The sequence below is a fragment of the Ursus americanus genome, chromosome 15 (genome assembly GCF_024610735.1).
Source record: "Ursus americanus isolate L20-20 chromosome 15, mUrsAme1.1.p, whole genome shotgun sequence".
Classification (NCBI taxonomy): domain Eukaryota; kingdom Metazoa; phylum Chordata; class Mammalia; order Carnivora; family Ursidae; genus Ursus; species Ursus americanus.
Window position 1 is genome coordinate 18,634,051 of NC_142141.1, and position 27,143 is coordinate 18,661,193.

The 27,143-nt window shown below is 41.5% G+C and overlaps 1 protein-coding gene across 1 annotated transcript in view; it reads right to left on the reverse strand.

Annotated features, from left to right (window-relative positions):
* The window catches only part of ITK (IL2 inducible T cell kinase), a 60,127-nt gene that overhangs the window by 20,258 nt on the left and 12,726 nt on the right, over positions 1–27,143 (reverse strand). Inside the window, exons 2-8 of the mRNA XM_045791992.2 lie at positions 20,763–20,867; positions 18,840–18,921; positions 16,984–17,112; positions 13,710–13,750; positions 11,101–11,252; positions 7,255–7,320; positions 3,262–3,316 (exon numbers count right to left, since the gene is read on the reverse strand). Coding sequence (XP_045647948.1) covers positions 3,262–3,316; positions 7,255–7,320; positions 11,101–11,252; positions 13,710–13,750; positions 16,984–17,112; positions 18,840–18,921; positions 20,763–20,867 — 630 coding nt within the window. The remainder of the gene's footprint in view (positions 1–3,261; positions 3,317–7,254; positions 7,321–11,100; positions 11,253–13,709; positions 13,751–16,983; positions 17,113–18,839; positions 18,922–20,762; positions 20,868–27,143) is intronic.

The following is a 27,143-nucleotide window of genomic DNA, read 5'->3' on the forward strand; positions in this document are numbered from 1 at the left end:
AAATCCAATTTAGGTATAGCAGGGAGATAAAGCCTTTATATTCTAGTGGAGAGCTATGGATGGGGCCGTACATCAGGAGGTCTAGTTAATAAAAATGTATCGATCCACCTCACCAGCGTCCTATACGTGTTAGATAAAGAGATACTAAACACACCCAGGAAACAATTCTGCTCTTGTTTCAAGCAGCAGACAATACAGGGACTCCCCGAAGTTTGCCCTTATATCACCTAAGGAGGCAAAGAGGATTTGGCAAAGCAGTTCAGAATATTAGCAGGGAGGAATGTTTCAACTGCCCCAGCAAGCCAAATGTACTTAAGCGCGTCCGAAGCACTGCTGTAAAACAGGAGACCTGCTCAGCTGATCATTCATGTGGGCTGTTTCAAGTGCTCCGTGGGTAACACTTCATTAACCAATGTGTGATTGAAAATGACAAAGCTGCACTTGTTTACACATTATAATTCAAGTTTTTAATTAATTTTGCCATCTTCTCAGTTAGTTCTCATCGGCCAGGTTTTACTCTGTTCTCCAATAACATAGTTTGGGGAACGGGGAGCTGAGGCGGCAGCCCAGGTATCACAAGTCTGACTTGAAAAAATACAGGTTCCCAGGAACTAACTCTGGAGAGTCGGATTCGAGGTCTGGGGCCGGGCCCACCAGGATTCTGGATTCTTAAGAGCTTCCCAGGGATTCTAACACGTGGTCTCCTGGGGACACAGGAGATGATCTTAAGTGCTGAGCTGATGTGGAACCAAGGAGAAACCAGGGTCCAGTCATGACTCAGCTCAATTCCTCTTCTCTCCACGAGATGTGACTCCTTAGAGTCTTCCCTGAGCTCCAAGGTCACTGAAGGCCTGCCTCATGCTCGTAGCTTACCTTGAATTACCCTCTAACTCTTCAGTGTGTCTTGTTTCCCAGTAGAGTTGAAAGCTTATTGAGCTTAAAGATCCCGTCTCAAGCACCCCTCAGGGCTTCGTCCTGCGCTCAGCAAAATGGTACGGCACTCGAGTTTATAGGCAGCGATCGTAATCAAGGAAATGGCGCACACACCATAGCTGAGCGGGCTGCTAACGCAGACTGCGGCCAGAACACAGGCTGCCTCGTATGCAGCCCTCCCTGGTAAGCACAGTCTTTTGGGAAATCCATAAACAACTGAACTTGCTCTCTTTGATGAGAACAAGCTGCCCAAGGGCAGAACATCCCACCTGTCCTCTACACTAGCTGCTTGCTAGTCGGCAACTTACCCGAAGAAAATGGAGTTCTCCGCTCCCAGTATGACTGCGGGCTTTCCTTCTCCCCTCCCCTTTTCCTCTTTTAGAAATTCTATTTTTGCCTTTGATAGAATGAATCAATCTGTCACCAGTTTCCCTTTCTACAAAAGTACATAGCATGCTAATAATTAACTGTATGCCTTTAAATTATCGTTTTGGCAATATTCATCAACCTTCCACCTTCCCATCATAGCCTTTCATTCCCTCCCTGGCATGGTCCCAGGTCCCCTTCTCTGTGGCTCATCCCCAACAACTGCGCAAATAGTGGCTACTAGGTCGGGTGACCAGCTGTCCCAGTTTGTCCAGGACTGAGCGGGGTGGGGATTTCTGGACACAGGACTCTCAGTTTTTAAAACTGGGACGGTCCCAGGCAAACAACCAGGCAACTGGCCACCCCACCTGCAGTCCATGCAGGAAAGATTTGCAATTCAATTTAAAATTCTTAAAGATAGAAAAACCTTCAAGCCCAAACTGGGAAATGTTATATGGTGAAATGGCAGAAATAGGGTTGACATTTTGGCACAGATAGACTAATGCCTCCATCAGCTCATACCTACTGTTTACTGGTATCACCGGTTAGGCTAGTGTTGGGCACAGGTCATTAATACAGTCTGGATATTAGACTTACCTGGAGAGATTTTTCTCTGAATTACTAGTGCCTAGATCTTACCAACTAGATATTCTGATTTAATTAATCTGGGGTGCGGCTTGGGCATTGGTATTTTTAAAAATATTTCCCAGGGGACTCTAACGTGCAGACAGGCCTGAGGACCACTGGTCTAGGCATATATGCTGGTAAATTCATTGATTGCTCTGTGGAAGACTTTTTCTCTGTAACTCCATGCATTTGGTTTCTCTGAAAGAGCCATAAATGTGCAATTTTCAGTGCTACCCAAAGTGCAGTCTGAGGATGAGTGCCAGATGGCAAATTGTTGCTGGTCTGCCACCATACAAAAAGAGAAATTGAGAGTAGACATTTAGAAATTTTTTTTATAGCAATCAGAGCAACTTTACGTCTAATGAATGAAAGACTAATAAAAAAACTGAACTTGCATTTTCTGTGTCTTTGCTTCTTTATTTTTTCTAGTAGCTGATTTTTATTTATTTTATAAAATATAAGCCTGTGACAAATTGGAAATTGAAAACCAACCACAAAAGTGAGCCATCAACACAGCTATTTGAGTGACATTGTCCTAGAACAACAAATGACCTTCTGGTCCAGGCAGAGAGGGTTCACCTCGAGTGCCAATCACCTCATGACAGCTGCCCGGAGCCTCATGTTGAGAAAGATCCCAAAGCCACGGACCACGATCAACTGTGTCACATAAGATCAGGGGCGAAGAGTGACAGTATAAGTGTTGGGTAAGTGTCATCGCTGATTTAATCCAACGCTCGTTTTGTACTCATTGGGAAACTAAGGTCCAGGAAGAAGAAACTAGAATCACCAAATCACCCACTGTGATGGTGACGGAGCAGGGTACTAGGACCTGTACTTTCTCCACCGCACCATGCTTTCTCTCTTCTCATCCCTCTCTCCCTTAATTCTAACATCCCTGGGCAAGATCAGTCCTGCTGCTCATACTGCATGGCTCTTGAGAACCGCTGCGTAAAAATAAGTTAAAACAAGTGATGTATTTCTTCTGGACACACAACCCAACCAAGTAGTATCTAAGTCACAGCCACCCCTGACCTAGCCAGAGAAGCAGGCAAGGCAAACTAGCCCCATGGCTCCCTGGGGTCAACCACTGCAGCCAGAAAGACCAGTCTACCTGTTGTGACAGTTGCATGTCAATACCAAGGCCTTGGACCTTCCCGAGTTTTCTTATCCTATTGTATGCTAGTTTCCATAAATCCCCGAAATATTTCCACTGGCCGTGAAAAGCACTGCATTCCACTATATCAGCTTACTGCATTGGCATAAACCACAGGATGGCTGGAAAAAAGAGCACAATTCATTTTATTTTCAGTCAAACGGTAGGTTAAGGAGACTTACTGTGTCCAAAAGAAGTTTTTCAGCTTTGTCTCGGCTAATACTTTTATTGTACCACCTGAAAGCAGGAAAAAGTCATATGTCAATGACAGTTAAAATTTTGTTTATTATTTACTTGTAAAAGATAATGCTAGAAAATGATTTGGTCCTTTTCTGTCTATACCTGTGCTTTCCAACTTAAAAACAAAGTCACAAACCATTCCCAGGGAATAAAATGTTTAATTGGAAGGGAACAGATGAACCAGAATTGGTAAAGTATCAATAATTTTTGAAGCGCGGTTTTGGGTATATGGAGGTTCGTTATATTATTCTCCTTACTTTTGTGCATGTTGGAAATTTTCCATAATAAAATTTTAGAAAACCTTCATCTTCCCCATTTCATAAGTCAGGGGGTGGTTATAAGTAGGATGATGCTAGGACGGCTATAAAAATGGAGCACAAATTTGAAAGTTGAGCCTTGTAAAGCAATTGCAGTATTTTCCTCTTCTAGACTGGTTTTCAAGATCTTCTGCAAAGTAATTATATTATTTTTATAATTTTGGGGTCTGGTGAAAAAAAACCCTAGAAAGTGGTAAGAAGAATATGAGTGATTTTTAGAGGTAAAGTTTTTGAATGTTGCTGGTAACACTTGAGCCACATCCTGACTTCCCCGGCTACTTATGAAATAAGAGGAGATAGAATGATCATCAGTTAACAATCAGTTTTAGGAAAGTATAAGCCCCAGAAGAGAGAAGTTCTGGGTAGGGAAGGGACACCACTTATCAAACTTGTGTGACTATTAGAAAGTAGCCACAAATGAGGGAATTAGTGGACCCAATCTGATCGTCTGAACATGATGCAATTGGATGGTGCTTTGTACCTCAGTGGACTCATAACTTACCGAGTTCAGGGGTGGCCAATATACTTCATCTCATGTGCAGGCTCTGACCAATCAGTCACAGCTGCCCAAAGCTGCGCACCTGAGCTCAGTAGGTAAGTGTGACACTGAGTGATGTCTATCCTGAGTTCAGGAACGGGGAGGGAATGCCAGCTGAAGTGCCTCCTCCATCTAGTCTGACCCTTCATTTTAAGGGAAAGGGATCTGAGATCCAGCCTGGTGAGGAAACTTGCCCAAGATTATGCCCCCAAATCCGGGCAGGAGACCTGAAGCCAATCAGTGGATGTACCAAACCATGGTTATGCTCCCAGATGGTACATTTTTTAGTTCTTATGCAGATGTTCCTGACACTAGACAACATTAAGTTCAAGGATAAAAACTCATCATATTGGGTATTTACATATATATAAACTTCTAAATGTCTGGATGTTTGCTTGTGAGTCGTTTCATTCTCTCGCTGTGATCCCATAATCTGAAAAATGCAAGCCGACAGGGTGTAGAATAAATAGGGCTCACAGACTGTTTTGCTTGTATGGTGTAGTGTTTTGTTTTGTTTTGTTTTGTTTATGACTTAAAATACCTTTAGGAGGGGGAACACACTTTTTTATTTGCCCCAGACTCCACCATTCTCTAGTGCTTTATACTCTGCTGGAATTTTGAGTTTGCCCCCTCTATCATCAATGACGAGATTCTGATTAAAAGCAAAAACAAACAAAACTTCCCAGCCTAGTGATCATTTGAAATAAATGCCTATTTATTTTCCTAAAGGCATTGGCTATAAAAAGTGAAAGAATTTTATTTAAGCATATTTCCTACATGCTTCATTGCAGCTCAAGTATTCTTGGAATTGATGACTCTTCTGTTAGCTGAGGGAGGGGCTACTCACACATACTTGATCAGAGCAAGTCTCAGGTTGAGAGACTCTTCAGAAAACGATAGCTCTTCACAACAGTGTCTATTAGAATTTCACCAACAAATAACTTGACCACATTTGAACTAATAAGAGCCCAAATGAGTTAATAGAAGTCTTCATTAGCTAATATTTTTCAACCCTGGTATCTTAACATTTGGTGAGGACTTAAACATTTTTCATTTTTAAATAATTTCAAATGTATAGAAAAGTTATAAAATACTACAAAAGAACCCCCATATACACTTGGCCCAGATGAACTAATTTCTGACATTTTACATCTGTGCTTCACCATTCCCCCTGAAAAAAAAAAAAAAAAAAAATATATATATATATATATATATATATATATATATATATATAATTTTTCCCAAACCATTTGAGAATAGACTTTAACTCCTAAGTACTTCAGTATGTATTTCTAAGAAATAGAACATATACTTACATAAACATAATACAACTACCAAAATCAGGAAATTTAACATTGGTGCAATACTATTATCTAATTTCAGACTTTATTCAAATTTCGTTGGTTGTCCCAATGATGTGTTTTGTCACTTTTTATTATTTTTTTTAGAGAGGGAGGAAGAGAGAGAGGCAGGAGGAAGGGGCAGAGGGAGAGGGAGAGAGAGAATCTAAAGCAGGCTCTATGCCCAGCATGGAGCCCAACACACGGCTCGATCTCACAACTCTGAGATCATGACCTGAACTGAAATCAAGAGCCAGATGCTTAACTGACTGAGCCACCCAGGTGCCCCTATTATTTTTTTTAATGGCTCAAGATCCAATCAAAGATTACTAGTCCATATAATCAACACTCATCTCCTTAGGCTCCTTCAATGTGGACCAATTTCTCAGCCTTTTGTGTCATTTATGATATTAGCATTTTTGAAGAGCACAGGTTATTTTGTTGAATATGGAATTGTCTATATTTCCTCACGATGAAACTCAGATTACGCATGTTTGGGCAGGAATATCACAGAAGTGATGTTGTGTCCTTCTCAGTGCGTCACATCAGGAGGCCCAGGATGTCTGTTTGTCCCTTTATTGATGCGAACTTTGACCACTTTGTTAAAACAGGGGTCTACCAGATATTTCCACTCTATAACTAATAAGTGATTTCTGAGAAGATATTTTGAAACTAGGTAAATATCCAATTTTCACCTCCCTAGTTGTGAAATTTTCATTGATGTTTCTTGCCTGAATTAGTGGATACTTTGAGTTACAAATGGTGATCTTTAAACCTGATTATTCTTTCTACATTCATTAGCTGGCACTCTGTGGTAAGAAAGAACTTTCTCGTTTATTTATTTATTTACTTACTCACTTACCTATCAAACTATCTGCTTCTTTTAAAAACCATTTTATCCAATGGATTATAGTCCATTACTGTCACTACTTATTTTGACACTCAAATTGTTCCATCTTTGGCCAGAAGGAACAATTTTAAGCTAACTTCTTTGCCCATTCCACAAGTCTATATCATTAAAACATTTTGGGCGGCAGTACTTGTTTACTTTCTGGTGCAAGGTGTTCCAAGTTCATTTTGTTCTTTCCCTGCCTCGAGTCTGAATCCCCAAGCCATTTCTCCAAGAACTCCATTTTAGTGGGAAGCACTACTTAGAAAGGAAGATCTGGGAACACAAGGCTGTTGTGATGCTATGGGGCTGTTGCTTCTGGGCCTTCCAGCAGCTGAGCTAGGGAGCATACGTCCATGCTGAGTACATGGTCCACTACAATTGGATTTTATTAAATGCTAGGTAGTTCCATTAAAATTACATCCATGTGAACTCTTCTGTAAATGACAAATTGAAATAAACAATACAAGCTAAGCAGATATTTAATACCTCTTTGTCTGTTTTCTGGCATTGGAAGTACTGCCTTAAAGCATGTTTTAAGTGACTTTGTATTTGATCCAGTGTTCATACTGTTTTCTTCCTTCTCAAGTAAGACCAAAATTCCTGGAAGAAACTTTTCCTTTTACCACAATCTATGTGGATATCTAGAGTCATCTCTTTGATAAAAGGGGAGGTGAGTACATATATCGGCCCCCTTCTCCTATTTAAAGTTTCCTCTACTGTTTACTTAGGGATCAAAGTACAAGGAGAAAAAAAAAATGCCTGGTACTTTTATCATCAATCAATAATATATTCCTAATCTAAAGAGGACCTTAGTACCATATTTTTAGAAAACAAATAAAATATCTTACTCATAGGTTTCCAGGCTATTTGGAGATTTTTCCACCAGATAACTGCTTGGTACGTATCCTTCATGCCTGTTAAGAGGGAAATTCATGTTTAGATTATTATAGGACAAATTTTCATATCTCCATTTTAGAGGTGGTTCAATCCGCTAAAAGTCATTTAAAGATGGGAGAGTCGCACAGTATTTGGCATTCATGATAAGACATTTTGAAGTTTTACAATAAAAGAGTCGCTAAAATTAAAAAAAATCTGCCATCTGTTAAAGGCAATAGATTTCATCACTAAAATATGAACCATAATAAATAAGAAGCGGCTACTTCACTTAAAAAGCTCTGTTTGTTGCTCTCCTTATTGTGAATTTTCCTCTAGTGGAAAAAAGATTAATGTTCGGTCTCTACTTTCTATCAGGAAACATTTTCTTTGGGGTGCGACAATCAGTATTTTTTCCACTTTAGTGCTACCATTTTATAGTCATGAAACCAAAATAATTAAAATATAAAAAAATCACTTTCCAACCACAGGCCCCAAAAGATACTGCCAGTCAGCATTATAAGTTTTTAATTCAAGGCCTCCCTAATATTTTTTTGTTGTTTTTAATTGAACTCCTTCAGACATAAATGGTAAAACATGAGAAAAAAGAATACAGTCACGCTGGATTTAGAGGTGGGAGTTTCTTTTGAGCAGGAATACATAATTGTGCATAAACAAAGACATATGGATAGATACTAATCACCATATCAAAATACTTTACATTTGTGTATGGTCCTGTATTTTTCAAAGCACGTTCACATTCACTATTGCATTTCATACTACAAGGTGAAAACAATGTCTCTGCTACTCTCTGGGCCTATGGCTCGCTATCTGTAAAATGAGGGCCCTAAACTAGATGCCACATAAAATTCCTCCCAACTCTGCCAGTCTATAAAAAGATGCCTGAGAGTTTCTTGCTCTTTACTTCATAAGGCATATTTTAATTTTTATATCATAAAGCAATTTTTCAATCTAGTGATGATGTTTAATGAGGAATGCATAATCTAGTCCACAGAATTGTTTTGAGGAGTAAAGCTATCAAGAATGGGGATGCCAAATGTGGGATGATTGTCTCATATCCTGTGCCCATGGCTGACATTGCTAGTCAATCACGGCATGCTTCCTTTGGAGAACCGAACACCCAGCTTCAGAAGCATCTCTAATATGGTGTTCAAGGCAGTCTGTGCCAATTGATAGAAGTCAAGTTATTCTAAAATTCACTCTTTCTTTTATATCTGTCTTTTGGAATCCACTTGATTATGTCTGGTTTTGCCACACCGTATGTTTGCAATTCTATTAATAGGTCAAATACTATTTTTACATTCAAGAGAATAACTGTTCTAATATGCCAACCACATAACATTCTGTGATAATATGATGATCACAAATGGTGATTCTCTTCATTTGTCCGTGGATGTAGAATTTACAAAGCTCCCTTCACTTTCAGCATCTCATTGATTTCCTCAACACTGAGAGATAGAGCTGATATTATCATCTGCGTTTCGTAGATAAGGAAGTGGACACCCAAAGTTTAAGTGACTTTTCCAAAGACCTACAGCAAGAGCAGCTGATGTTAAAGTCCAAGTCTTCTGTCTCCCCAACCTTGTGTACTTCCCACTACACTGCATTATTACAAAGCGCGTTGGGGAAATTCCCAAAGCACCAATTAGACTCTAGGGTGTCCTCTTTGATGGCCTTTGAAGTGCAGAGCTGAGCGTTTCCACAGGCCACTGAACAAAGGGTACACTGTCATTTGGGGAAGCGAAACCTAGGAGAAGAAATTTCCTGGCACATTAGGTGTGCTACATAAATGTCAGTTGACTGGAGGAGTGAATTTCTGAGTAAGTTCTTCTGGTGTTTGTAGAACAGGGCAGTCTTAAACCTGTTTCTGATATGGGGCTCCTTATAATAGGCAAAGAGAAGGTGATGTGACAGTCCTCACTTGCTAGTCAGCTAGAGAGGGGGGTTCCACCTGACGTGCTTTGGGGTCTATTCCCAGCGAGCCAGCAACACTGTCTCCCAGACCACAGTCCTTGAAGGAACTATATTTTATACCCCTCCCTCACTCTCCCTGTAGTGGTGTCAATAAGGCTACTTAAAGAGAAGGCACTTTGAGAAGCAAGTTTTGGTGTATGTAAAAAGTAAAGCCTTAACCCTAAAGATATTTGTGTGCCTCTTTTTTTACTCATCAGATTAGCTAGCTTTTTTTTTTTTTTTAAGATTAATGATACCCAGTGTTGACACTCCCACACACTGTTGGTGGGTAGTGGGAATGTAAATTTGGCAACCTTTCTGAGGGAATTATCTACCAAAATTGAGACAGGCTCTGACTCAACAGTTCCAGAGTTAGAAATGTGAGATATATATTTTTTCAAAAGAAAAATATATTTTCAAAAATATATATGTTGCAAAAATTTTTTTTCAAAAAATTGCCCAGAAACATGAGCATGAGCAATATAAGATCTTCACTGTGGGCTTGTTTAAAATAACAAAGAAAACAAATAACTTGGAAACTAAACGTCTTAACATTTAAGATCATTCAAATATTTATAATACAAACACACCTTCCAAAACTATGTGATTATTCAAAAAATAAGGTAAATTTGTATCTGTTGATATGAAAAGATCTCCAAGATATATTACTAAAGGTCAAAAGCAAGGTGAAGAGCAGAAGAATCACCTTTGTGTGAATAAAAAAAAAAAAAGGATGCATTCGTGTATGTATAAATTTTTGTCTGGGAATACACAAGAAAACGTCAATAGTGATTACTTTTGGAATTATATGGGGACAAACGGAGGTTGGATTTTTATTTATTTTAAATTAAACAACTATCTAGACCATCCAAACATTGCAGTGATGGAATGTTTTCTTTTTCTTTTTTATGTTTTTAAATCAGTAATAACCTCATACTTTAAAAATATGTAAACCCCTAATATTAATATACAAGGATTTTCATTGCAGTGTTGTTAGTATCTGCAAAATATTGGAAATAACCTGAATAGCCAGCAAGGGAATTGTTAAATTATGGTACACTTTTGTGTTGGATTCATGCAATCATTGAAATCATATTCTGGAGAATATTCCAGGGCTTGGGTAAATACTTCTGATATATTAAAAGCAAAACCTGAAACCTTATAAAGCAGCATGAATCTGATGCCTTAAAACTAAGTCCTAGTATCTAAGTCATATATATCCCAGAGCATTCTGAAGGTTAACAAAAGTAATTTTGTTGTATTTCAGATCAGAGAAGGGCTCATAGATTTTTTTTTCATTCAGAACTGCCATAGTGGACAATGGGTATTAGCACAACTCAACTTTCTCCCCGGATCATGTAGATGGCTAGTTCAAAGACTGGTAGCGTAGCTAAGTCTTTAGTATCTTCTTCCTGCTGCTTCTTAATATAACCACTCATCTGTACCATTTGTACATGCCTTTTCTTTTCACTGAAAATAGACACTTCACAATGGGATGTGCCTTCAGTCTCATCTAAACACTCAAGAACAATAGTGCTTCCTCATAGAACAAGCTGCCAATCTCCTACTCTGTGGATTTAGTGAAAAAACCCAGGGAATTTTTAGATGGGCTTGGGGGCTGGGAGTGCTTGATGGGGAACAAACATAGCAAGTGACTTCCTCTGCCACTTCTGAGAAGTGGAAAGGTCTCCTCAACCACTTCTGCCTTCCTCTTTCTTCTACCTCTGCTCTCCTCTTCTAACTCAGTGCAGCAGTCATACTGATGGAGGCAGGACAAATCTTTCCAGTGTTTTCTCTATTCCCGCCTCCCCTCAAGCCCTGGGACAGCAACCACAAAGATGCCTTACCCATTCCTGTCCTGCACTCTCCACCAGTGAATCTCGGAACTGTCCAGCAGGTAGTACTCCTCATTGCGTTGTAGCATGAGTTCCTGCGGATCATTTGTTTGGTAGTCATACAAGGCAATGACAATGGTTTCTTCAGGTTCCCGAAGTGATCGCTGGAGGAGGTAGAAAAGAAAACCAAGTGATGACATAGAAAGGAGGTAAACTGCAGAACAAGGTCAACAAGTCCCTAAATTATAACTTGCTCCTGGTTTTATGCCAGGTCAACACACCAGTTCCTATAATCCATCGGGTATTCGCTGAAACCACCTGCCTTCTCTAGTTGGCTTTCTTTATGACTTAGGATTGTAGTGTTGAATATGACACAAAGACAACCAGTACCTGGGATTCATTGCCCCTCTCACTCTGTGTGCTGAATTTTGACCACAGTGAATTCCAAGCAGCCACATGCTTTTCATAAAAGTCTGTTGGGCACACTTTGCAGCCTCTCTGCTGGAAGCATCATATTCTTGACGAAAGTGATGCAGTCAGTGCTGTTATTCAGCACATGTTTTTCTGATTTGACTTGTGGGTTTGTTCAGATCCATAGGATTACAGACTACCAGAGCTAGAATGCCTCTGAGGGATCATTCAATCCATTCTTTTTTTTTTTTTTTTTAAGAATGGGAAAACAGAGGCCCAAAAGGGGAAATTGATGTGGCTAAGCTTAGCCCTTGAATTAGTCTTAATGCTCTTTCTATGATAGCACATGGACTTCCTTCTTCCTCTTAGGGGCTCTCTTGCCTAAGTCTCTACTTCTCGGTACCTTTTTAAGGATGACGTGTTGAAGACATGAAGAAGAGACGATAAAGCAAACAATTGTGGGAGTTCAGGGAGGGCACACTTGCTACAGGTTGGCAGATTTTGTGAGACAGTAAATACGGAAGAGATTGAGATTACTGGTGGGGATGAGATTTGGTGTTGAGAAGCCAACATTTCTATGAGCACATCGAAGCATTTGGTGATATAAAAATCCTGGAGATCTAGAAAGAATAGCTTGTCATATTGATGTAGTATGTCATCCCAGCTGAGCCCAGATAAGGATTTGAAGTCTAGATATCGGTGGAGTTCATGAGGTGGTGTATTGGAGTACTGCAGATAAGAGTCAATGGGACTGAGGCTTTCACCCCAAGAGTTAATGGGGGAAGGAGTTATATTCAAGGGCATCTGAAGATTAAGGAGGGCTATGACATCATGGTTTTCATCCCATTATAGCCCAACTAATTGGATCAATCCCAATGAAAAGAAAGCTATGAGCAAGGTTCTCAAACCATGGTGGTACCTTTCCATAGGGAGCATCTTGGACATCTATGGGGATGTTTTGAACATCACAAAGGCTTAGGTGTGCTGCTAGCATTTAATGGGAGAGGGCCAGGAATGCAAAAATCTCTGCAGTATTCCATATCCTGTACAACTTTTGAATGTCCTGTTAGACATTCATGTGATGAGAAACCTGCTTATAATAATAACAATGTATAATAATACTCTGAGCCTAGATCCTACCTCTACCCTATACAGGTGGGACTATGGGGGAAACCATCTGCAAGGCAGAGTTGACTTCCCCAGAGTTGGCTTGGTATCACCTAAATCTTACAAGTCAGTATATTAGATCAGTGTTTCTCCCTGCTTCAGTGTGCTCCAGAATCACCTGGAGGTTTATGAAAATGCAGATTGCTGGGGCCCTCTTCCAGAGTTACGAATACAGTAGATCTAGGGTGGGGCCTGAGAATTTACATTGCATTTGTAACCAGCTCCCAGGTGATGCTGATACTGCTGGTCCAGGGACCACACTTTGAGAACCACCACTTGAGTCCAGAAGCTGTGCTGCCTACTGGCTTAACTACTAAGTTGTTGAATGGCCTTGGAAAAGCCTCAAAACCTCTCTTGGGACTTGATTTCCTAAGCTTTAAAATGTGAATAAAACTATAACACTCTGAAGTGGCTAGAATAGAGAGTGAGGAAAGGAGGCACATACATATATATAAATAGTGAAAGTGCGGAAGCACTTTGAAAAATATAAAGTATTATCAAAAGTAAGGTATGGGGTAAATACACAATTTTATTTTATTTTTTTAAAAGATTTTGTTTATTCATTTGAGAGAGAGAGCATGAGTGGGCAGAGGGAGAGGGACAAGCGGACTCCCCACTGAGCAGGGAGCCCGACCTGGGGCTCAATCTCTGGACCTGGAGATCATAACCTGAGCTGAAGGCAGACGCTTAACCATCTGAGCCACCCAGGTGCCCCAATACACCATTTTATATAGATAGCTGTCACTAAACCCCAAAGGGGTCAGATGGCTGGATACACAGTTTGATATCAATAAGTTTTTGTTGAGTGAATAAAGTAAACTAAGGATTTAGCAGCTGAGCGGTCCTTTTATGTAAACAGATCCATGAGAGAGTTCAGGTCCAAGAGACCCAGTGTGTTCATATCAACTGAATTACTACAACCTGCTGCATTTGCCCAGGATTTGAGAAGTCTGGGCAGATGGGGAAAGTGCAAAGGGGACATGCTAGTCAGGCCGCTGCAGTGATGGGCGTCCACCGTGCCCAAAGCTCAAGCCCTCACTTACCCTGTTGTCTTCAGGAGTAGGAGGAAGAGGCTTCTTTGAAGCTGAAATGAGAAAAACAGAAAAAGAAAATGAGCATGAAACCGAATGTGCCCGACCGGAGGTGAGCAGCCAGGGGGCTTTTCAGAGAAAAAGGGGCCCTTGGGTGAACAACAGAAGAAGAGGGCCAGAAGATGATGAAACACAGAGAAACAAAAATTGACCTTATGGAGACCATGTTTTATCTCTTTTAGCCTACTGGCTCTCCATTTCATTTTCTAGAAGATACCAGAAACTTGTAGAAGTCAATATTCTGTATTCCCAGTTGAAGACGAATCCAAACGTTGCTTCAGAGGCGTTAGGCTTGTGTCCTTCCCTGTGGGCTGGGAGACCTCCACAAACACACATACCATCTGCCAAACCCCGGAGTGGGAATTGGTGACTCAGGGTAACAGTGACTCACTGGCTTCCTGAGGCAACCGTGGGCTTGGGGAGGAGGTGGGTGAGGTGAGGGGTCATTACGTTGTTTTTTGGGAGGGCTGGAATCTACTTTTAGTTACTTTAATGCTTCTGAGCATGTATTCCTTCTACGTCCTCCAAACAACACCCTTAGCATCTCTCTCTCTGTTTATCTGTTTGTGTCTCCATATTTCCCTCTCTTTTATGCCTTCTTTCCTCCTCTCTTCTTTCTCTCCCTTTTTTTCTCCCCCTCCATTCATCTCTTCCTCTCTGTCTCTTGGTATTTCTCCTTTGAGGCCCTGAAAAGGTCAGGCCTGGAATCAATAGACCAAAGTTGAATGTTGGGGGGTAGGTGTGGCATGAGAAGCAACACATGGGCTTCCACTCAGTTCAAAGAATGATTTAATAATTAGAGATAATACAGGAATAGGCTCCCTAAGTAGGTGGTGAGCTCCTCTTCTCTGCATGAGGTTGACTCACGTACGAGGTTGATTGCTGCCTGACCGGGACAGCACCTGTCAGGAATGTGGTAAGAGGAGACACACAGTGACATGGGAACCCAGCCCGTGTGCTAACTCCTTAAGCCAGGGCAGGGTGGGGGGCTGACTTGGGTTTGTGATTAACAGAGAAGAAGCAAACAAACATAACTGGAAGCATGGTTCCGATTCAGCACCCAACCCAGAGCACCAGGTGACTGGCGTTCTCACTCCAGCTCCACTGGGAATGAGCTGTGTAGCCTTGGGCCCCTTCCAGCCCTGAACATTCTGCAACGTGTATCTCTTCCTCTAGTCTTGCTCTTCCCTTCTTTCTTCTCCCTCTGGGTGAAGTTGGTTTGCATTGACATCAGGGCCAATTCTGGTTGCAGAAATGAGTGTCGCTGTGGGGTGGGTAGAGCAGGGTCCATTTTTACCCAACCACCTCTGCTGCTTTCCAGACATACACACACACACTGCTGTATCTCAGCTTCAATTCCTCTGTCCAAAAATAAGAAAGACTAGTGGGCACAATTACCATGTGTTGAGAGCTCAGTAAGGGCCAGCAGATGTGCTAAGAGCTTCCCACAAGCCCATTGTTGCAAACATGAATGTAGGACCACTAAGAGAGTGACTGTATAGTAGTGAGGCCCTGGCTTCATGGGGTGAGCAGTTCAGCACGAGCAGCCATCTCCAAGTGTCATGCTGGTGAGTCATTCAGACGCTCCTCCCCCTCAGTCATGTGTCTAGCACTCAGCCGAGGGAAGTACTATGCACCCTGAAGAGGGTCAGCAGCAACATGCATGGTGAAAACTACAAAACACAGGCTCAAGGAATCCCAGAACTGGAAAGGGGCTTGGAGATTGTTTCATTGCAGGACTCCTAAAAGTTCCCCTAACATTGGAGAGATGAGGACATTAGGGCCCTTGACAGCCAAGTGATGGGCCCAAGGGCCCACAGCAAAGGTGCTGCCAGGAATCTGGAGACTAGACCTCTAGCTTTGGAAAGGGTTTTCATGAACTGGGGAAAGCCCATGCCATCTTGTTATGATGGTGGATTCCACCCACGTAAAACCTTCTGTTTCCTTTTAATGAAATACTAGCCTTTGTGAATATGGTCCGTAGGGTACTGAAGAAGATCATTCACTTCTAAAACCAGGTACATATTGTTCTGGCCCAAGGGACTTGTAACCTTAAACTTTCTCTCTCAAGGTGGAGGGTGAGAAGTGTTGGTTTTTAAAGTGGTACTAAGAGGGGCTGTGACTCAGGAAGCCACGGAAAACCCAGCCATGTGTTACATTTAGCACATCCGCCTTGGGTTGTCAATGTGAGGTATTCGGTTTTCGTGCAAAAAAGAAACTGACAGATGAGAAATTGTGGCTAGGGTAAGAGAGGTTGAGAGGAGAGGGGGATGGGAGCAAAACAATTCACAGGATCCATCATTCCTATTCAACAATGGCTTTGCCGAGCACTTCCTCACTGTGCGACCCTGAGCATAGGCAATGCTCAAGGTCTCCTGCTTCTGTGACCCCACACCATCTCCCCCGGATGACCGTGGGGAATGGGAGCACCCCATGTGTCAAAGTGCATGCAAGTGAAGTTGCACTTCACTGAAGGTTCAGGTCCCAGAGCCATCACAGAAAGGAAAAGCGGTGGCACCCCAATCCCGCAATCCGGGGCCTTTGACCTCCAAGGACCAGAAACAATGTCTTTTGTTTTCATTTTGCATTTAGGCTGTGGCCTCCTTTTCTCTGAGATTATAGAGATCAACGGCGAGTTTGAAGGGGAGGCAGAAAGAAGCCACAGAATACAATAAGCAGTTTTTGGTTTTGCTTTCTTCCTCTCCAAGAGTGTAAAGTTGAGCCGGTGGAATTAAACACATGTGCGATGTGACATCACTGTAATAAATAAATGATGTTATGGACCTCTAAGTCTGTCTCAACAACTTAAGATTAAGTCAACCACGCCATTCACATTTTCTAACTGGAAGGTTATGGCTGTGCTTCCCCAAATTTACCGTGCACACAAATCTTCAGGAGATTTGTTAAAATACAAACTTTGATTTGGCAGACCTGGGATGGGGCCAGAGAATTTACATTTTTAACTAGCTCACAGGTGATGTTGACACTACAGGTTCAAGGATGACACTTTAGCAGCAAGGAGCTACAAAGACGTAGGTTTGAGATGAAAAAACATCAACAGACTAGTGGTAGAGGCAGATGATTTCCCTCAGAAAGTTCGGAAAATGCAAAACTTTGTATTCAATCCCTGACATCCCTGATGATGGGAAGCTGAGAGCTTTTACCTCCTACAACCAGAGAGGTCAGTCATTTTGCAAAGAAGAAAAGGGAATTCCCGGTCTCTTACCATTCTTGGTTGGATCGTACTGGGCACAGCCCACTGCGAGCTTCTCTAGCTGAGCACAGCATCTCCACCTCCCGTCCATCCAGAAATTAGGATGATACATGGGTACCAAACTGTTATTATTCCTTGTTTCTGAAAGAGATTGGCACCAGTAGAAGAGTTATTTCCAGGTCAGTCTATCAAGGGCTACCAACTTTACAACTCCCTTAGGTTGGACCCCGCTGTAAGCTTGAGTGAATAGTACATGTTGGATTTAGACATTATCAGATCTGGATTCTTGTCTGGCCTTGCATTAACTGTATGTCCCTAGGTTGGATTACACCCTCATCTGAGCCTCAATGCCCCCTCTGTGCAATGAGAATGTTAGACTGGATCAGTGGGCCCCACAAAAGTGCCCAAGGGGCACTGGGAAGACTGAGTGGGAGGGATTCCTGCCCCTTCATCTCTCTCACCTTCAACCACAGGTATTTGCCTTTATCTGTTCTAGATTTGTGGCTTTAAAGTGAGATTTTAGTAGGAAAAAAAAAGAAAAAGAGGCTCTCCCGCTAAAGAAAAGAAGTATAAGAAATGGAGATCTAGACAGGCCATCTCAAATGTTCCTTCCAGCTTTAATATCCTGTGAGTAAAGCCCTATCCAGAGGGAAAACAGCCAATGCACACAGTTGGGGCCCTTTTGATAACTGTTTACTTTAATGTTTATACTGAGCCCCATGACTTGAGAGCATTTTTCAGCTTACCCAGCACTGGCCTATTCATACCCCATTTGAGACAACGACCTTGGAAGAGGATAAGAACTGTATTTTTATTCTCATTTTTCACTTAGAGGCATCATGGCTCCCAAGATTCCAAATGGCTTGTTTACTCTTAGTCCTTAAAGCTACTTAGAGACAGATTAATATCTGAACCCAGTTCTCCTGTAAATGCAGGGCTTCGGGCGAAATAACAGTACTACTGATTGAGTGCTTTCTCTGGGTATTATTCTAAGTGTCTGACATGTCTTAACACATTTAATTCCCACAATAATGGTGTGACCGATTGTTACTAGTCAGAATTTATAGCTGAGGAAATAGAGACACTGGAAGTTCGAGGAACTGGCCCCAGGTCACGTACTAATAATTGGCAGAGCTGGGATTTTCACCTTAGCAGCCTGGCTGCACCTCTCACGTACACCCAAACACTGTGCTGGTTCTAATGATGCCGTCAGGAAGGCGAGCCTTAAGAAATACCCTTCCTGCTGATCTGAAAACCTTTAAAGCTAGCTAACATTTACTGGGTGCCGACTCTGGGCCAGGCTAGTTCCAAGGGCTTTACTCGCAGCAGTTCCGGAGGCAGGTACTATTATTATTCCTTCCTTCTTTCCTCTTTTACAGATGGGGAAACTGAAGACCGAGCAGCCGGGGACGTTGCCCACGCACGTCTGCTAGTAAGTAGCAGAGCCGGGATTCAAACTCAGGTCATCTAACTCAAGGGCCCATCCTCCTATGCTTCACACTAGACCAGGAGTGGAAAAACTTTTTCTGAAAGGGCCAAAGAGTAAATATTTTAGGTTTTGTTCACCAGCAGGCAAAATCGACACATTATGGAGGTACTTCTCTAATCCTTTAAAACGGGACCATTTAAAAACACAAAGACCTTCCGTAGCTCAGAGCCTTATGAAAACAGGTGGTAGGCTGGATTTGGCTGACCCTACACTGTACTGATTGCTGCCTCTTGGGCCCAGGGTGAAAAGTTGGAATCTAACACCAACACCAAAAGTGAGAAATATTTAACCATCTGCTGCCCTGTATCTTACTGTGGAGCCCAAGCCCGCTAGACGGTCAAGAGATCTCAAGGAGCCATTGGCACAGGAAAGTAATTACCTTCTTTAAGGGCCAGAACCCAACGCTGCCGGCTCTCACGGTCTGGAGCAAACACATACAGGAGGTAGTTGTCATGCACAACCTGGAGATACACACAGAGTCCAAGGTGAGCTGTGCACCCAGAGAAGGATGACTGACAGCAGGCCCATCTAGCGTAGGGGGCCGAGAGTGGGGCCTTAGGTGTTTGTTGCTTAAAAGCAAACATCTGGGTGACTAGGAGACCAGTGTCCTTTTTATACAGATATTTGAATGCTATGCAGACACAGGGGGAATTTTCACAGCTCAGACTACCTGTCTGAGATTCCATGTTCCTAGGAAGCCATTGTTAAATTAAAACAGTTGGAGAAAAAGCTCTCCATGTGACAGCACATTTGTTTCTCATATTAATTTTTAAGTGATTAAAAAAATCTTTCTGGCATATGAAAGACTAAGAAGTTAGATAAAAAATGTATAATCGAGATTTTTAAAACTTCTTATTTTGAAATAATATAAGACACCCTAGTGGTTCCGTAAATAGTACAGAGTTCCTGTGTTCTTTTCACCCACCTCTCCTTAATGATAACATCTTATTACATAACCATAGTACAGTTTCAAAACCAGGAAACTGACATTGGTCCAACACTACTAACTAAAGTACAGATCTTTGAATTTCACCAGTTTTTTTCATGTACTCGGCTTTTTTTTTTTTTTTTTTTAAGTAGGCTCCACGCCCAGTTTGGAGCCCAATGCAGGGCTTGAACTTACAACCCTGAGATCAAGAGTCAAACGTTTAACCAACTGAGCCACCCAGGCTCCCCTTTAATGTATTATTTTTTTTTAAGATTTTATTTATTTATTTATTTGAGAGAGAGAGAGTGAGCATGAATGGGGGTGAGGGGAGAGGCAGAGGGAGGAGGACAAGCAGACTCCTCACTGAGCAGGGAGCCCAATGTGGGGCACTATCCCAGGACCCTGGGATCATGACCTGAGCTGAAGGCAGACACTTAACCGACTGAGCCACCTAGGCCCCCTAATGTACCCATTTTTAATGGAATTTTAATGACGGGAAAATACATGCTAATCGTTTTACTTTCATTACTAAAAATTTCAACTCATGGAGGTTAACTTTCTAGGAGGAAAGAAGTCCTTTTCTATGTCACATTAAAAATGGAATGTTTAACCTCTCAAATTGGCAAAAAGGACTAGTACCCTAGAATGTACAAGGAGATATCCACTGCTTCAGAGTCACAGATGCCAAGAGTGATGACAAGATTTGGACAATGTCGTGACCTAAAGACTAATGATAACCTCCACCAGCTCTGTCCAGTAGGACTTTCTGCAATGGTGGAAATGTTTTATAAAACTGTTCTGTCCAACACACAGCTATTAAACATGTGAAATGTTCATTCATTCAGTGTGGTTTAGTGTGACTCAGGAATTTTTGATATTGTTTAACTTAAATATTGAACATCCACACGTGGCTCATGGCTACTCTATTGGACAACAAAACTCTAGATAGTTCTGAGATTATCAAATTTGAGACTTTTTGTCCCAGAACCTCTAAACAATTTATAATCAAGTACTGCAATGGTTGTCCCCAAACATGAGTGAATTGTACTTAAAGAATATTAGGTTGGGGGCCATTGATAGTTTTGGGGTTTTTTTTCCTTCCTCTAGGAGCAGAGAATTGGGATTTTTATTGAGGTAGGGAAGACATGAGAGAAAGGGAAATGAGAAATGAAAACTTTTTCAAGAGTTTATGCTTTGTTGAATTGAATGAATGAATGAATGAATGAATGAATGGACACCAACAGCTTTCTTCCGGGCTTAGTAGAAGATCTAACTATAGAGTCGTCCCTGTCCCACTTTCTATTACAATGACTGAGGATTTCGACCATTGTCCAAGGACTGGGGAACTAGTTCCCTCCGATGTAGCTGACTTACCTGAAATGGGTATTTATAGTGGCATGGGATGCAAATGTCACTTTTCACAATCTCGACACATTTGATTCGGGAGAGTTCAATGGAGCCCTTCAATGTGCGCTTTTTCTGTGGGGGAAAAAAAAGTACATTCTATTTAAAGAAGAGAGCAGACAGTATTTTTGTCTAGGTTGCTTACAGAAATCCACTACTAGATAAGATCCATTAGCTTTGTAAACTAACCCCCCATATATCCAGAAGCTACTTCTTGGCCTCTTGTGCCTCAGAGAGGCAGTAGCAAGAACTGAGATGAAAAAAGTCAAGATGTGAAAAGTATCCCTATCAAATACAGGGATGCTTTGTGGTGTTTCTTTTTAAATTTTCTATCTAAAAACTACTTTATTCATATTTGAAAGTACAGAAATTTATCCATGTTCATTGTAACAAATGAAATAATATGGAAGTATGTTAAGAAAATATTTATAGTGTCACATCATTCCACCCTTCTCCACAACCCTGAGGTAGCCAAGGTTAACCATTTGGAATGCATTTGTCTTTCCCACACACATTTATAGGATATATACCAACAAAAACAAGCATCTGTTCCACACAGTGGTCTACAGCTTGCTTTTGTAATCTAAGGATGTATTATTGAAAGGCCAGTTTTCCCTTAAAAACCTCTGAAAACACGTATCCTTTGAGCTCAAGATATCTTGTCATTTAGAGTCTTCCACAGCTAGAAATACATGCCTTGGTTCTGCCCATAATCATAGTTCTTTAGGATGGTTCATCTGTTTTTGAAAACAGAAGAGCACAAGGGCTCAACAACCTTCTGCCACTGCGGATAAACAGGGAGTCTGAGCTTTGAGCTTATCTTGTTTTTTGACCTCTGTTGTATTATTTCCTTAGTAGTATACACAGTAAAATGCAACAAAAGGCTCATGGCAGTAATAGGACCACTCTGTTTGCAAGACATGTTTACCTTGGAACCCACTAAGTCCTGCTCCCGCTGAGAGTGAGACCAGGACATCTATCAGCATATCCCTAAGGCATAGTGACGGGCCTACAACAGGTGCTCAGTCAGAATGATATGAACGAAGGGCACCATGTTGAAACACAGTTTAAACAATCTCAGGCAGATTTAAAGCTAATGCATTTAGCTCCTCAGGAACTATCTCCTGGGGGCCAGTGCTGTTCTGAGAGCAGAAAATAGAGAGGTGAACATGGCAGATCTTCTCATGGAGCTCACAGTCTTGTTGACAAGGCAGACAATATAAACAAGTGCCATAAAGACAACAGAACAGGTTGATGTGACCACCTTGTGGACAGGGCAGGCCTGTCTGGGGAAAGGGCCTTTGAGAAAAGATCAGGGAGTTAAAAAAAGGTGCCAGACATGAAGTTTGGGGGTGTGGGGCGGGTAAGCATCCTATATAGAGTTCACAGCAAGAGCAAAGTTCTGGGTACATATTGGTTGTTAATAGCCTAGGACTATCATCATCAGGGTCTAAAATGGAGGTAAGTATTAATGGGAGTTGTGAGTAGGGACAAAGATTCTGTGTAATGTTCTAAAGCAGTGCTGTCCAAGAATAGCAGAATGGGAATCATATATGTTACTTAAAGATTTCTAGTAGCCACACTACAAGGAATTAAAAAGAAACAATAAAATTAATTTTAAGAATATATTTGTTTACCCTATTATATCTAAAGTATTATTTCAACATGTAATCAACATAAAAAATTAATGAGATACATTATTTTTTGTACTAAGTCCTTGAAATCGTGTGTTGTAGAACACATCTCAGTTTGGACCCGCCACAGTTCAAGTCCTCAGTGGCCACACGTGGCTGTGGTTCCATTATTGGACAGTGCAGCTTCAAGATGTCCAAGGAGGGCTTCTCCTCTAACCTCAGATTATCTCCTTTAACCCTTAATATTCACTGACTTCAAACATGGATTTTAAGAGACACTGTGTTAACAGCCTGTCAGGTGAGCCGGCTATGGGGTTTGCTCTTCTGTTGGAATGGATTTCATGTTCTACCATCAAAACTCACTGTTTTTCCTAAACGAGTTCCCTGAGGTGGGTTGTCTTCAAAGTTCACAAGATCTGATACGTGGTCAACAAGAGACCAGCTGTGCATCCCCCGAGCTGGGGACTGGGGAGTAGCCTGTCATGAGATAAACACAGTTCTATCTCTGAGAAATGGTGATTGCCTGTAATCATCCCAAACAACTGTGCTATTTCTGAAAAATGCCAGGGTAAACCTTCCAAGGAAACCACACAAGAGCCATCAGGAAAAGAGAGACAGCAAAAACCTGCTCTCATTCTTACGTGTAGTTCCATCTGCATCACTTGGGGTGAAAGTCACAAGACCTCCCTTGGCCTTTGTCTCTTTTCTTGGCCATGTTCAAAGCTACCCTGTCTTCATATTCCAAAGCTTCCCCCTGGACACCTAACATGTATCAAACACAACCCAGCAAGATGCTGGTGTTTACGTATTTGCACAAAAGCAAGCTTGTGCACGCAGCTTTGGTATTTCCTTTCTATGTTAATATATTGCATAAAGTAGAATTTTGGACTGTGAGTTTCAAAGAGAGAGGCAGGGAACAAAACCGAAATAAAGGACGATTCACATTTTTGAGCACGTCTTACACTTCAGGCACTCAACAGGCCAGCGCCCATTTAATCTACAATCCTGCAAAGTATCATTGCCCCATCTTGCAAGTGAGGACCTTGACGTTCAGAGGCCAAGTCTCTTAATAAGTACAATGGCAGGGTTTAAGCTCAAGTCTATGACTGCAGAGCCTGAGCGCTTCACAACTATGTTTCATGGCTCTTGCACTTGCCCTGACTTTCCACAGGAGATTTTCATCGCCCAGACTCCACAATGAACAATCAGTTGCATGAATCTATACTCCAAGCTGTGGTCCGGCAGACATTTGTCTGTGCCCTATTGGGTCGTGCAATGATTATGCTGGATTTGAAAGGGGAGCACTTTCTCTGCTTCCTCAGAATGATAAGTCCACTTCACTCCTATTAACATAGGCTCCTTGACTGTTTGGCTAGTCCAACAGATATGTCAGTGAGAAGCTAGGTATCTGAGACCTATGAAAGAGGTTATCTCCACCCTTCTGAAAAATAGCTGAATTTCAGCTTTCTGCTTTGGAGAGGCAGAGTGGAAGAGGATTGGAACTTTCAGTTCAGGTAGACAGGCATTTGCCTGACCTGCTGTGCAACTGAGGCAAGTGTCTCAACTTCTCAGTTGCCTTGATTTTTTTTTTTAAGTGAGAATGACAATAGATCCTGAGTCATTGGGTTAATTTAGAGGACTTAAAAAAACCATGTACACCTACTCACAAAATAAATTCATTCAAATGATAAACCAATCACTCAAGTGTTACTTCCTTTCCTTCTCCAAATGCTGTGCATAAGACCTTGTTCTCTTGTCTTTATGTGTCCACAGTTTGGGGGGTGATTTTCTTTTGGGCAAATATGTAATCAGGAACCACCATCTGGGAGGGGCAACGGTAATTTTTAACTGGCGATACTGGTGATTTTGACATTCCGGAGTCATTTGTTTAATTTGCAAATTGTTTGTAAAATCAGGCCAAAACCACGGAAGGGGCCTATTTCCTGGTCTTACTGACTGTGTTACATTTGCTCTCAGAGGGCTTTTCCTTTCTCCTTTTGCTTTCTGCTTTTCCTCCCACTCGCCTGTCAAAACCTTCCCCAAGTAGTCATTCACCAAGGGATTAACTTACTGATAGAGTAAAGCTTGGCTTGTTTCAGAGGAGTTTGGATCAGGACAGATGTTAGACACCGAAGCCAAGAAGGAGCTTCGATAATGGAATTTCAGGCATTAGCTGAGAGAGTATTTTTCAAAGGGGAGTTCAGACTTTCCTGGACCACACTGTAAAAGTAGCCACATACTGCCTTTATCAGAGTTTCTTTGTGATTGGAAAATCTTTCTGGTGATGATTTTAACTAAGGAATTTCAAATATTTTGCTCAATGCCTCTTCTGGCCCATAATACATTGTACAAATCTGAAATCGCACAATGACACAATTGAAATTAAAACTGATGTCCTGTGAAATGAAACTTAAGTGACTGATTTGGGGGTTGTCCCTCCCCCAACACACACAGCAGAATACCAGTTCTAAAATGGGTTTTAGGGGTGCCTGGGTGGCTCAGTTGGTTAAGCAGCTGCTTTAGGCTCAGGTCATGATCCCAGGGTTCTGGGATCGAGCCCCACGTCAGGCTCCCTGCTCAGCAAGGAACCTGCCTCTCCCTCTACCTGCTGTTCCCTCTTCTTGTGCTCTCTCTCTAATAAATAAATAAAATCTGAAGAAGAAAAAAAAAAGGGTTTTAGGGGTCTTCCTGGATTCTAGTTTCATCATCTCTGTAAAATACGCTCAAGGTAACCCACAAATTCGCTCCCAGTCTCCCAACTCAACAGAAGTCTTTGATGACACAGGGGGCCTCGTGTTTTGTGCTGCAAGGGAGAAAAGCAGAGATTCAGAACTCGGAAAGCCATGGTTTGAATCTCTGTGGTGACAAATAGCACAGTGCAAGTCGTCTCAGTTCTTTGGACTTAGTTCTCTTCGCTCTTCTTAGTTCTTCTAGTTCTTGAGGAGTAGCGGTATTGCTGACAGCTGCCATGCAGGGTCACTGTGACCAGAGCTACGGAAAGGCGCCCGGCACGTTGCCTCATAGCCAATAAAGATGGGATCGTTACTGTCTCAATGGAAAATGTAGCCTCTTCTAAAACACCGGGGCAATTTGGGATTAGCTGTTGCTGGCTCCTCTCCTCCCCCAACCCATCTTCACCTGGCCCTATGTCCATGAAACCGCAGTTCTGGGAGAATCTGGAGCTGAGGGGAAGATTTTAAGGCTCCTGGGCTGACTTAAAGTCAGGAAACTATGATCCATCCCACACCTGCCTTCTTTTCTTTCCTCTTTTCTACAAGCCCTTTTAGTCATAGCTAAACCAGAGTCAACTGGCTTTCCTCACTTCAGCTTTTTGCAATGTGGTTTTCGATGAAGCTCGTTGTGCTGTGGGGAAAACACTCTAACTTCCTTTAAAGTCTGCCATCTTGTCAGTAGTAGCACCCCGACTACCCAAGAGGAAAAAGTGAGGATTTTACGCCAAAAAAGGAGAAAAAGCAAGAAAAGAAAAAAATAGATAATGGACTATACCCTCATACAGCTTCCAGAAGGAAATTTGGGATCCTTTCTTAAAATTATGAATGTATTTTCTCACAAGACGCTATTAAAAGCAGACATTTGTGGGAATGATTCTGATGTTTGGGAGTAGGAAGTAGAAAGAGCTTTGCTTTTAATCTCATATCCTTCCATGAACATATATGTTTTTTATTGTACTTAAAAACAGTTAATTGAAAGAACGAAAGAAAGAAAAAAAGAAAGAAAGGAAAAGATTTCCCTTATAGTATTTATTCTATACGAACATTTGTTCAAAATATATAAAGATGTAGGGAAAAGGATTTCATAACAGCATTATTTATTTCACTAAAAACCTAGAGAAACTTAAATATTCACCAATAGACAAATGAATAAATTACTTATGGTTCATCTATCCTGTGACTACTCTGTAGTCATTAACAAAGTGAAAGGAATTGATACAGAGGGACGAAAATATATACATTAACTGAAAAAAGGTAGAGCCACAGTGGGAGCACAATCTCATTTTTGGGAAAAGAAATAATAAAATACATAATAGTATATGCAAAACTCAAAGAAATAACTCAAAAGGAACTCTGCTAACACGGGCTGTCTCTTGTGGGAGGCACTATGGCAGACTTTCCCGTGTAAATTATATGTTTCTGTAATATTTGAAGCTTTTGCAGTGAGCATGTAAATTTACTAAACAGAAAAATGAAAATAATATTTTAAAGCAGTCATAAACTTAAAAACAAAACACTGTACAACAACCTTGGCAGATGACTATAGGAGATGGCTGAGAGGTACTCGTCGAATGCTGGGTGTGCAAAATGATGGAGCTCTTTGCCCTTGTGACCTCCTGACCCCATTAGCAGTAAGTGGCAGCTAGGCAGCACCTGTCACCTGCTCATCTATCTCCATGGAGGTTCACGTTCATGATGGGTCCTCTTGTCTTCTTGAGTGATAGCCATTTTCTCCATAGATTCTAAAAAGGCAACACTGTACTTTTATGTGGGTGTATTTATCTTAGAAGTGAAGCAATAATTGAGGAATAATTTCCAGGCCTCATTCATGTTAGTTAAAGATATTAGTGATCCTAGCCTTAAAAAAGCATGTTTGTTTAATTTGTTTTCAAAAGGGAGCAGAGAGAAAAGGAGTGATGTAGAAACTAAGAGCAAGAAGTGAGTGCTACAGGTCAGGTGCCCGAACACTTTGTCTCTGCTCTGTC